This window comes from Micropterus dolomieu, linkage group LG13, assembly GCF_021292245.1.
Source record: "Micropterus dolomieu isolate WLL.071019.BEF.003 ecotype Adirondacks linkage group LG13, ASM2129224v1, whole genome shotgun sequence".
NCBI classification, from domain to species: domain Eukaryota; kingdom Metazoa; phylum Chordata; class Actinopteri; order Centrarchiformes; family Centrarchidae; genus Micropterus; species Micropterus dolomieu.
This window is the reverse complement of record NC_060162.1, coordinates 23471257-23484175: the sequence shown is the minus strand read 5'-3', so window position 1 is coordinate 23484175 and position 12919 is coordinate 23471257. Positions and strand designations below refer to the sequence as shown.

Here is a 12919-nt window from a genome sequence, read left to right as displayed (position 1 = left end):
ATTGTCTTTAAGAAATTGAGTTCTTACTAGAAATTAAAAAAACATGCATTTGGCAGATCGGTACAAAATTAAAGGGGAATACATACAATTCAAACAACTACAGAATCTGGTATATAGCCTTAAAAATAACAATAATCAGTTTCATCATTCAGATACATAAAGCTCTTTTTCATATACAAGCACACACATGCTGCTATCATCTTCACAGGTAGACAGGATTAGTCATATCCTCGTCATTAGGGCCATTATTAGTGCTTCCCAATAAAAACCTTGTGTAGATAAAAACACAGGTAGTTCCTATTAAAAATACTTGATATCCATTGAAGCTTACAGTACATCTTGTATTGCAGTATATGTTGTGTAGAAATGCTAGAGAGTACTATGGTATCTAAGCCCTAATTGGAAGTGATATGTTAAGTACTTGCACCAAAACTGGTTAATCCATAAACTTAACTAAACTAAACCTGGCTTGCTAAAGTTATACAGCTGGTCAGGAAATTTGAAAGTAGTTAACATCAAACATTAAGTAAAATTTTTGTGGGTAAATGGACAAAAACAAGGTTAAATAAGTTAGCTAATAACATACGGAAGGAAAAGATTGTATATGTGAGTCGGATGGGTTCTTCTGTGCATGCTCAGGGACCCTACAAACATCTAACGCCAGGTAATCCTGGCTTTAAAGAAGGTGCAAGTTCAGTGTTCTCAGCCACTTCTTCAGCAAGCGGTTTCCTCAAAAGCTCCGTTGGCAGTTGGTGAAATGAAAGCTTCGGCTTGGGCGGCGAAGGGAACGAGGAGATGGGTTTTTTCCCTTCCTCTCGCCTCCACTCCCTCCTCCGTTCGTCTCGTTTCCTCTCTCCTCGGGGAGCGATCAGTGTCTCCCTCTCTTTACACCACAGTGCTGACAGACGGGTCAGACAAGTTGAGTTGGCCCGTGATGTCAGTGGGTGGGTACTGCTGCAGAGGTGAAGAAAAATGGGGAGGGAGGAGGAAGGGACACATATAACAGGGTCATTTTGTGACAAAAGCAGCATGTAGCATTTTTTTTTTTTAAATACAGCTAGTTACCTTAATTATCTAAACATTCATTTTTTGTTATGAACACCTGTGCTTCATTTCTGCAGAAATGTAGAAGCAGGGGGGTTCTCTAACCCCTCTGAGGCACACCCTATTTTTGTTGTTTATGTGGAATCTCTACAGTTTGGATTTTTTGTAAAGCAGTTTGGTTGTGCCTGAGGTGGGCTAGTTGGGAGCAGATGTAAGGTCCTGAGTCTAGACAACAGCACATTTGCATCAGGCATCATTTATTTTTTTTTTTAGCCTGACGACACGGGTGATCATTTCCTGCCATGGGTAAAAAGGACAGCTCATTTATCTCCCCGCAGTCACTTGCACGCATGCTCTAATTTTAGCAGCTGATGAGGAGAAGATGAATTTTAGGCTGATCACAAATGTGCTGTTGTGCCGGACTCTTACATCCAGTCCCTGCTTCACTGTGCTTCTTTTAAAGCAGAGTGCGTTGAATTATAGGCATCTACAGTGCTGAGAGGGGAAACAAGATCCCGATTCCATGCAGGTGCTTAGTTTCTATGGCAACAGTGGTTTTGCTTTTGACTGAAGTCTTTTGAGTGCGTTGTCTGACAGTAAGCCATATTTCTACATTGCTGAGGCTGCTTTTTATGCTAATAAGCAAGAAACCCGATGAAACAATAATTCATTGAACATTGTGGTCGATTACATCATAAATAGAGCGTGTAACATGCTGGGGGGGGTTTTATGCGTAGCTTCATGTTTTGGAACACAGTAAGTTGGGTGGAGTAACAAACTCAGCTACATTATGGTCTTTATAGTCCAACTGATTTCCAACATGCCAATCATAATCCTGACGCACACAGCACTGTGTTGGGAAAAAATCTGTTTCATAATCCAATGTCAAAGGACACATCTTTTTGTTTTTGGACATTCAACGCATTCCAAATGAATAGACATTATTGCACTGCAGAACCAAAACAGGGAAGAGTCTTGCCTCAGTGTACCCATTTCTTATGTACTTTTTGTCTTTCTCAATTAAGCAAGATCTTAGGTTAGGTAGATTTAAGTGCCTCTCGTTTCAAGCTGATAGAGCCAATACATTCAAGCATATGAGCTTCAGAAGCTATTATGATGCAACTGACATGCTGACGGATGGGGCAACATCCAGACTGAATAGTATGTACTGTTAAATTGTCTAAATTAACAGGAGTCAGAGTGGATGTCCCTCATCCCCTTGACCCGCGAGTTGCATCATCATATGGCTTACAGCCCCCATTTTGGGTCTCTTCATGTCTTGTACCGTGAGGACCTGCTAACAGCGCACCCTACTGGGGTCAAGTGGACCAGCAAAAGAGAGACACTTCACTGACATCACAACCACAGTAAATGGTTATAAAGCTACTTATCCAATACACGTATGGCGGTTCTTCTTAATATATGGCACAACTACAAAGAGTATTTCTACTTCTTCTACTGTTACTACAGCTATGACAGTTACAGTCATTGGCATGCTTGCAGAGGGAGAGAGGAGCAGTGTGGCATGTGGGTGAGGGACACTGACACTCAAGTCCATTGATATCCATTAATATAAAAGAAGAACATTTATATAAAATCAAAATAAAGGTCAAACACTGAGGATGGCAAATCTTTCATTTGGAGCATCTTTTTTTTTGATTATACTAAATCCTTTTATTTTTCCACTTTAAGACATTCTTTTTTCCCCTCTAGGGCTCCCAAACCAGCATCCGAGCCTTCACACAGACAAATTATTAACAATGGCGATCCCACTCTTCATCTCTTCAAACGAGACCAATTCTATTGAGAAACCTCCAGGGGAGAGTATAGGTTGTTTGGTTCAAAGCAGAAACATTCATAAAAAAAGACAAGAGAGAGAGAAAGACAGGAGGTCAAATAAAAACAGACAAAATACTTTTGACTTTGTGACCCGTTAGCTTAACTTCCATAGGCTACATCTCCCCTGAGAAATGCATTCAAAACAATGTTAGTAAAGCAGCCTTTCTGCGAAGGTGTCTGTGCTATCTCCAGGGGTTATTGCTGTTTTTTCTTTCTCATGCCAGATTTGGTCAGCGACCAGCTATGTCTGGCGGAGCAGCTGGGCACAAATGACTGCGGGTCACTGGTTTGTCAGAGCACTCCAAGCTTGTGGAGTACAATCTCCCGACCGCAACGAGCAGTGGATTTTTCAACTGAACTGTGAAGGAATGGAGAAAACCTGACACTCTCATTGTGCTGCAACAAAGGAGTCAAGCAAAGATATAGAGATGGTGTAAAAAGTGATTTAGAAAAAAAACCCATAATAGCTTGTGTTTGTAACACAGTGAGAGTCTAAGGCTTCACCGAGTTTGTAGCCCGTAAAAAAACATGATTAAATCATAAAAGAAGACAGTCTTCACCACCTGAAAATATACCCTGAAAGAGGCATGCACAGTTCAGACCACGAGGACACTGAAAAATAAACAAGAATTATGACAAACAAAATATGACAAAGCAAAAAGTAAATTGATTAATAGAAATCCATGAGTGTAATCCTGAAATAGACATGTTGATAAATAAGACAACACATTAGTTTTCTTCCCAGGAGGACTGGTCATCATGACTACCTTGGAAATGGATTTTGGAGAAACAAAAACAAAACATCAGCGCATGCTTTTCAAACTAAAAGCAAACCAACAACGACTGTAACCCAAACGCGGTGCGGGCGGGATTGATGCAAAGAAACGATGGATATACGAAGGATCAAGCAGTCAAAAGGACAGGATACAAACACAAATATTTAAACGCTTACATACGGTACACACACACACACACACACACACACACAACAACGCCACCAAAAAAGGACACAATCGCCAGAATCTACGTCCAAACCAGAGGCAGGGAGGAAGAGCAGCCCAAGACAAAACACACTGGCAGACTGCTTGCTTTTGTCGCCCCCCTCCTCCAGAGGAACACGTCACTAATCCCACCAAAACCCCAAAAATCCTGGACACCTGGGGTGACCCCTGCCCAAATTCAGAGCCCAGCTCCTGGCCTGGCCTGACCTGAGTTCCTGTACTGATGCCCTCCGGCCTCTAAAGGACCTACAGATGCTAAATGGTGATGGCTGATCGATGGTGAACGGACAGACACATGGCAGAGGCCGCGGAGCCATGTGGAAATGAGTGAGTGGAGCATGGCACTCTCTCGCGGTCGGATATGGAGATGTAGGACAGAGAAGGAGAAAGGAGAGGGGTGAAAGTAGAGACAGAAGACGAGGAGGAGGAGAAGAAGAGGAAAGAGAGGGAAGAATAAACAAGGGAAGATGTTGCTTCTTCGTCTCCTTACCGTGTCTTTGGAGGACCTACGTCTCTTGATGCTGGAGGCCAGGGTGGTACTGATGGACCTAAAAGAGGCTTTCTTTTTGGGGTCGGGCTCTGCTCTACCACTTTTCCTATCCTAAAATAAATATATGTAGAAACATTATTCATGTTCTCTGGCTGGGGTGATAACTGTGGTTTCAGTCTCACCCATTCTCTCTTCCCACCACCACACCACCCACCACCACCACCACCCACCACCCCAATAAATTACCTTATTTAATATTGTCTAAATAGTGGAAGATTCCCTGTGAGACTACAGCATTTGGAAATGTAAAATGCGCAAAGAGGGAGAAAGAAAGGAATAAAGCCTGTTAGATGTGAGAGTGGAAATAGTCTGCTCAGTCTAAAAGGGGGGGGTTTCGTCTACATTTTATGCAACATTGTCACAGTGGGACTGCACAAAGATGGCACAGTAGTCCTCTAGAAATGTGCTGACACATTCACTCGACCCCTAGAAATGCATTGGAATGAGTGATGGCTAGTAAAGATGTCAGTGGGTGTGATACCTATGTTACACTGCTTTAACCAAATATTCTGCCTGTACGCTCGCTATTGCCCGAACACACACTTTAGTGATGCTACTTCTTCATGTCAACACACAAGCAATCTTAAATTAAAAATGAATGAACTAAGCAGTATGCTGAATATGTCTTAACACTTTACAAAATATCTAGTCTCTACTTGGTTCTGACCCAGGTCAGAGCTCTGGAAAACATTTAGAAATGCAGTCCTGTCAAAAAATAAATACAACAGTAAAATAAAGAAGCAGTTTTAACCATATCCTTACAAGATGGTGAGCCAATTTGGTGCCCTCCCTCCCTCATACCATCCGAGTGCCCCACAGCTACTCTCAGCACAATAACTGGGTATTTGTGTGCAAAACAAAACAACTCATATTAAGGTATTCTTACATCCTGAGTCTCTAGAGAGGAAGAGGGCTGCATAGGGGGAGAAAAGAAAAATAAAATAAATTTCCATCCACTTGATCGTTATTACTTTAAAGAAGATCCTTAAGCAAAAGCCGAGGGAACCAAAAAAGGGCGGATATTTAAAAAACACTAGCAAAGCAAACATTCACATCCAAAGCCAGGCAGGTATAAAAAGTAGAGAAGCTACAGTGTCAGAGGCCAGTAAAATGCATGTCAAAGAGGGAAAACAACAGCGACAAAAGTCAGTAATTGAAGCCCATTTAAAGTCATTATACCTGAAAGTGGTATAATGGAAATTCACCCCACACACAAGGGAATGGAATGGAGTATGAGATGGAGTGCATAAGAAAAAAAGGTTTCGAAAGGAATGGTCGCCTACTATAGCTGAAAAAATATTCTTTCTCGTAAGTTAAAGTGCAAAAAAGGAAAGATCTGCGCTTCTGTGTGCTTGACTTCATGAATATCTTAGCAGATGGAAAATATGCTATTTCTAAAGGACAAAAGCACTCTAAGATGGGTGTTAGGAAAGTATAAGTGGAGGATGAGGGAGTAGCTGCAGGGAGGGATGCCCTTTGGGCGGGCGGGGCAGTGTGGTGTGAATTTCAACATGCCAAAACATTTCATGGATGGAGAGAGGGAAAAAGGGGGGAAAACATAGAATAAGTAAACACAAAACAAATAGCATGACAAATCAATCCTGGTCAGCACTGGCCCCGCAGAACATCCTTTTTCATCAGGTCACATGACTAGGCACTTTTAGGGTCACTCATCAACCCGCCAACCAGCACTCTTCTCTCAACCCCCTAATGGCATGATATCAGGTGGGTAGTAGGCATTAGCTGGCGTGGAGGATAGATGAGAGCTGGCAGAGAAGTGGTTGGTGCACAACATCACTCGATTTTAGTTCAGGTGATAATAAATAAAATGTATTTTCCTGTTGGAAGATGACATCTCATGTTAGTAAACGGAGAAAGTCAGACTGTGCAGCAAGTGCCTCTAACTGTAAGCGTCTTGTTTCAGGAAAAATCAATGCCCAAGTGAGTTCTCTTCTTTTAAAATTTAATTGCCACCATTTCTTACACGTTTGAGATGAGGAGGTGCTGCGTGTGCACATGCATCGCATGCTGGACCATCAGATGAAGCGTGGCACGGGACTCGCACAGTGTACAACAGCCGCCTGTTTCTTTTCAGAAACAGAAGCGAGCTGCTACAGTGCATCATCATTATACACCACCACCATCATTATCATCATCATCATCGTTATCATCATCATCACGCAACAGGGTTTCTGACACTTTGTTTTGACCCCAAACTGACATCAGTTTCACTCTTGTTCAGACAGTGCACTTCTGAGTAACATCTGTTTAAAAGGGAAAGCTAAAAGCCAGACGTGTAGTCTCTCAGTGATGTAGTGGCCAACAAGATGTTGGGTAAAATATCAGCACTCGCAATATACAATACAAATATACAGTATATACAGCAGATATGTATTTATATATAACACACACAACATACATTTAGGGATACATCTTGAATAAGTATAGATAGTATTAGCATTAGCATTAGCATTACAGATATATTGGCATCAGCATCAATGTTAGTGATGCTGTTTATGTAATGAACTGTTAAGCTGTCTTGTTATCTGGTCCTTGGCGCAGAAAGCAAACATTTCTTTCATTTCTGAGTCCACTTTCCAGATATTTTTAAGAAAGAACAGTAGCCGGAGAAGTTTGTAGTTTGTCAAATTTGACACTGCAGAATGCTCTCTGTAATCAAGACACGGCTTTTTAACATTGTAATTATATGCGTGTGTCTCCGTTAGAGTGACTGCATTCAATTGTGTGTTATGGAAATGTTGGTGAGACCAAGTGAGATTGCTGTCATGCCTTTTAAATCTTTAACAATTGATTTTTGGCAGCTTGGGGGCAAGCTGTGAACACAAAACTGACACATTATCACGTTTTAAGTTGATATGGCGAAGTAGTTAGCGAACATAACATAATTTACAAATATAGCAGGTACAGAGCAACATCAGCATTCATTCAGAGTCACGTTTCTGGCCACGTGGCGAATTCAAGTCCAATATTCTCTCTCTTTTGTCTCTGTTTTTGGTCTCCACCAACTCTTGAGGGAAATATCTAGCTCTTCAGCGGCTAAATGCTCCACCATGCATCTTTATTCTTCGTAAAGCACTGTGAAAGCAACAGGTTTGGTTTTGTACTTAAACTTATATTTTCAGTGGTTTTGAACATGGTCAGCATGTAGACTAGAGATAGCATCAGCCTGCAGAGGATGAGGGATGTACTACATGAACAGGTTTAGGTTAGTCAGAAGTGCACGTTCTCTCAGGTTACAACCCTGTGTTTAACGGCATGTGGGTGCACAGTACTGCACAGTGCTTTGCATAATACACCAACCTGAGGCAGTATAAGCACATAATTACACACAAACACATGAACAAGCAGTCTAAATGATGCCAACAATGGGACTCAAGGTTTCAGTGCTTGCTGTACTAGAGAAAGGAGGAGGCCACATAAACTGTGATCTTAGATTTTTCTCCATGATGAGTTTGTGTCCTACATAACCAAGTTGTAATTTTTAGTTTGTGAAAAGGGGATCACGGTGAGTAATCAAATCAGTGCACCAAAACAGTATGAATAATATCCTGAATAATACTCACGCCGAATAGAACAGATTGTATTAGCTCGACTTGGCTTCGTGGGCTCCCTCTGTGCTCCTTGCATGAGACCCCATTACAGTGGTTATATTTAGGGCAGTAAAGATTGTGCGTGTCTGTCTGTTTTTTTTAGCTCTAGGGCGCACAGTGACGGTCGATGAGCAAGATGAGCATGCATGAGCCGCCTTTGTTCAGCGGTGCAGAGTAATCAACGTGATCATCGCTGACATGGATATAAAACGCGCTGATCTACGGGAAGTTTAGTGTGTCCCTCTCCTTTCTCAGTGATGCCCCCCCAACCCACCCCCAGCATGCATTTGCCTGCTGTGTGCGCGTAGAGAACGCACATCCACATGAGGACACTCACGACAGTTACATACAGTAGTCAGGTTGATGGCAGACACTCTTAGAAGGACACTGATTTGCTGACAGGCACTTGTGATATTATACTGTACCTTCCTCAAGCCCTTCTGCCTCTATTCAGCAGGGCCAAATACGAACCTTTGGCACAAGGCTTACTGATACAGGGGCCACATCACAGACTCACAGTGTGACTGGCCATTAAATGTGGAACCCCTGCACCTCCAAGCTTTCCAGTCAGGGAGGGAAACCATCAAGAGTAAAAAGGAGGGATGTTTGATTGCATTCCAGCACAGGGGCAAATCATGCTCTTTATCGGCTGAGCGGAGGACCTTATTGCTTGATTGTAGCTTAAAGGGTTGGTTCACTCAAATTGCAAAAAAACAATCAAATTTACTCCTAGTGTTATCTTGCCATGCAGATGTCTTTGAATCACAAATTAAATTGCATTCACATAAGTTTTATTCGTTTGGTTGCAGATGTTTCAGAGGTGGATATCAAATATACAAAAGCCCAGCACACAAAACTAAAATTATCTGCATAATACCACTAGGGCAAGTAGAAAAATATGTATTTTTTTAAATTTGGGTGAACTGACCCTTAAAATTGATGTCTGCTTTTGCTTTCATTGCCTTGCATGAAGCCTCTGGCATGTAAAATAAATTTGACTCATTTGGTGTCTGCATTATGGACACTGCAGTGGATAAGGAGACATACTGGGAGAGTCACTGCAGGGTGATTGAACCAGGTCATTGATTTGAATCTTTATGCTCTATTTGTATTGCTGCCTCCTGGCTTCTGTTAGTGTGGCGGGAAAGGTGAAAGAAAACAATGATGGCGCGATCAAAGTGCATCAACCGTGCAGTAATGCCTGTTATTGTTGTTTTTATGTTTCTGGCAATACATTTGCTTCTTTTTGTTGGCTTTCCATGTCCACATCATCTGACCTTATGAAGCGTATAAGCGCCACAGCAGCTTAGAAAATACTAGTTCATGCCATGGACGTGAGAGGTGAAGTTTAAATTCAGATGTCCAGCATGTTAGAGGGTTACGGGGCTGATTATCTTATTGTTACTCTAACAGCGAGAGGTGACATGGGGGGTGGAAATGGTTCTGCTAATTAGTTACATACTAACGAGGGGGTCCCAGCCACAGCTTGACTTCCAGAGGCCTCCTTACTCTCCTGCAGGCACACACAAGAGACACGGGTGCCATTGGCCTCTGGGAACTGTTAGGACCTACAGGGTGGCCACTGAGGATGCCTTACAGTAAATCAAGGCATCTGAGATCATGGTTTCTCACACAGTGATCTGGCAGTCTGACCACCACTGAAAATGAATAGCCCCTAGAGAGTCTGAGAGACAGAAATCACCCCCCACGAGGAGAGGGCTTTGTTGTCTCTCTTGCAACCCAGTCTCAGCCCTTCTACCTTGCGTGTGAACGGGCAGAGGGGATCAGTCCTACCTGCAGGTTCTTCCTCCAGACGTTGACGGCCGCAAAGGCCAGCTGCATCTGCTTCCTGCGGGCGTCTTTATGGCGCTTATAGGCGATTTCGATGAAGATGAGGAAGATCCCTGCTGCTATGCCTCCAGCCACCAACATGAAGACCCCTGTTGGGAAGGGACAGACGAACAGAAACAGAGCAGAGGTAGGGATTTGTGAGCTGCTGGTCTACAACTCACGCCGCTTACGCTGAGCATGAATGCATGGTCTGCCTGTCATGCTCAGCGGTCGCCCCTCCTTTTTCAATCAGCGCCTACTGACGACGGCGGCTGCGAACCACACAAAATTAATAGAAGACCACAACCGCACAAAGTCACAGCACAAGATATTGAACGGCACACTTCCACAGAGCACCCACGCCGACACTAAAACAACGATTTTGTAAAGGTATTGGACAAAAAAGCGCTACAGTACCTTACCACTGCAGTTTTTGTCCAATCACTTTTTAACGCTTTCTCTACGCGATAAGGACCATACCTGCCATGTTTTCAAAGGTGAGTGTGGCTGGGGCATTGCTCCTTGAGTCACACTCCTGGTATCTCACCCAGGTTTTATCTAGGTCTTCCATGAAGCCGTTCTCATGAGAACTGCAGGGGGTTGGGGGTGGTGGGAAGAGAGGTGACAAAGTTAATACACGCCGCATATGACGGAATATTCGAGCCGCTCACTCCCAGATAGCAACATAAATGAAACAGAGACTGCTGGACAGGTGACAAACAGACATAAACTTGACAGAGACAAACAGACAGAGAGGGTAGGATAGGGGAGATACAGAGAGAGAAGATGTGACATAAGGCGATGTATTGGATGGCTGTAAATGGCCAAATTCGTGACCAGGAAATCATATTGATAAGAAACAAAAAAAGTCATACGAGTAATGCAGCTTCGGCTGGGACAGACCTGAGAATGGCCAGGGACACATTCTGTTTCCAGGGGCTGTCCTTGCGCATGCCTATGCCAAAGCCCGAACGGAAAAACAGCTCTCCCGTGGTCACCAGGTCGCACTTCTGCGAGGCTTCAAACTCCAGCACCGCAGAGTCCCAGATGAAAGCATGCAGCTTGCTGTGAGGGAGGGGGAGGGAGGAGGAGGAGGAGGAAGGAGGGAGGAGGAGGAGGAGGGGAAGGAGGGGGTTACGGTGCGACAGTACAATGATTTACATACACATTTACGGCTCCCACCCCTCTCTCTCTCTCTCGCACACCAGATCGTGTGTGTCATTCAGCGTTTACCAGCAATCTCTACCGCTGCTTATGGCCCAAATGAAATCCAATGCCAGATGGGTGAGGGCGCGTCCCCCATTGGATTTCCCCCATCTCAAAGATGTTCGTCTGGGTACAACCTGAAAAAGGGCGCTCTTCCACTCAATGTTAGCTTAACCGCACACTGGTGCCAGTGCCGTTGACACGTCCACACTTGCTCCTGTCCCTGGACGTCTGTCTTGGCTGGGCAATGGGCCTGGATCAGAGGGAACGCCGCAGTAAGTTCTGCTGCTTCCGCCTGGTCCCGAGGTCCATGTCCCCCCCACTGAGCTGACTGGACTCGCCCTATTCTGCGTGCCTGATAAGTCGAGCAGCCGGCCGACACGTGCTCTGGTCGGCCCGGCCTGGCCGAGACTCACTTGTCACGAACGGCCTGGATGGCCTCGGCGGCACTCTCATAGTTGTGCTTCTCCATGTGGCGGTACATGGTGCTAAGCTCCACCTGCCGCCGGAAGTAGATGTCCACGGAGCTCTGCTTCACCGTGGCGTAGATGAACTTGTCAGATGGGTTTCTCAGCTGCATAAGGGGACAGGGACAAGTCACAAATAGTCAAGTATTGATCACTAATAACTTCCATTGATGTATAATTTATATAAGCTCATTTGAATATATTTTTTATATGTTGTTGGGTAGTGACATGGTCCTAGTATCATTCTGTACACACTCTTGGGTCATTGATGCCGGTGATGCGCTCCTCAGGCCGGTCCAACACCAGGAAGGCAGCCAGGTTGGCAGTATAAGAAGCCACAATGATCATGGCAAAGCCGGCCCACACCATACCCAGGATTCTCGCTGAGAAGCTGCGCGGCGCACCTGTGTGGCGAGTTCAAGTTTTGACCTTTCAGCTGAGTAAATTCCGATTTGTAATTGGATTAGTCATGTAGAGTAGTTCGCTTGATACTTATTTTTGTGTAAAGTGACAGTTCTACCACTCAGTACTAATAAGCCCTAATGCTGCTACTTCTGTAATTACTTCTACCAGTACAAGAACTACTACCGCAAATAATGATAAAAAGGATCGTTAACCCATATATTACAGTCAATAATAATAAACACTCTACTCATGTAGAGGTTTTAGTTTACAACACAACCTAGAACAAAAGAAATTACCAAAAAATATAGCCCAATAAAATGTCAGACATGAAAAGGAAAAACTAGAAGACAAGAGAAACAAGCAAAGGAAATAGGTAGAAACTGTTAAAAGACAAGCTGCAGCAACATCTTTCTTTTCAAAATGTGATTTGAAAGGAATTAATTTGTCATCCTCAAAGAAAACATGACAGTGAGGCAACACCTGGAGCAACAAACGCCTTGGCTTTGGTCTTTATACAACTGCAAAACTGTGTATAGACGAAAGTATTGAACAGCATTACAGTGTTACAGGAGAAAGAAACATTTTCTGTTGAATAAGTGAGATTTGGAGATTTTCAATAATGACTTTTTCTTTTTTCTCATTGGCTCCATCTCACCTTCTCCTATTCCAGAGTTCAGCAACACTCCCCAGGAGAACCACATAGCAGATGATAAGGTGAGGGCATCTTCCTCTTCTTCTTCACTGTTTACTTTAAATCTTCCAAACGGGCTAGAGGGAAGAAATTGTGAGGGTTGCAGGAGATAAAATGAGAAATTGCAGAGAATCTGTATAGGGCAAAATCCTGGCGACCCCGGCAGGGAAGGGAACTGCACATGAGCGAGCAAAGCAATAGGGGGACAAACTCAGAAAGAAAACAGACAAAGGCGGCAGCACAGACAGAGCGGTGGGATGGTTGGAGTCAATCTT

The 12919-nt window shown here is 43.7% G+C and overlaps 1 protein-coding gene across 3 annotated transcripts in view; it reads right to left on the bottom strand.

Moving 5' to 3' along the window:
• Positions 1–596: 596 nt before the first annotated feature.
• The window catches only part of grin1a (glutamate receptor, ionotropic, N-methyl D-aspartate 1a), a 32064-nt gene continuing 19741 nt past the window's right edge, over positions 597–12919 (bottom strand). For 2 of the 3 annotated variants that reach the window (XM_046066736.1, XM_046066737.1), the window contains 7 exons: positions 12609–12721; positions 11804–11952; positions 11498–11655; positions 10779–10940; positions 10356–10465; positions 9840–9985; positions 597–954 (listed from right to left, as the gene is read on the bottom strand). In XM_046066736.1, the coding sequence (XP_045922692.1) occupies positions 886–954; positions 9840–9985; positions 10356–10465; positions 10779–10940; positions 11498–11655; positions 11804–11952; positions 12609–12721 (907 nt within the window). In that variant the 3' untranslated portion in view covers positions 597–885. Of the gene's footprint in view, positions 955–4374; positions 4486–9839; positions 9986–10355; positions 10466–10778; positions 10941–11497; positions 11656–11803; positions 11953–12608; positions 12722–12919 lie in introns of all 3 variants that reach the window. The other variant, XM_046066735.1, reaches the window with a different exon arrangement.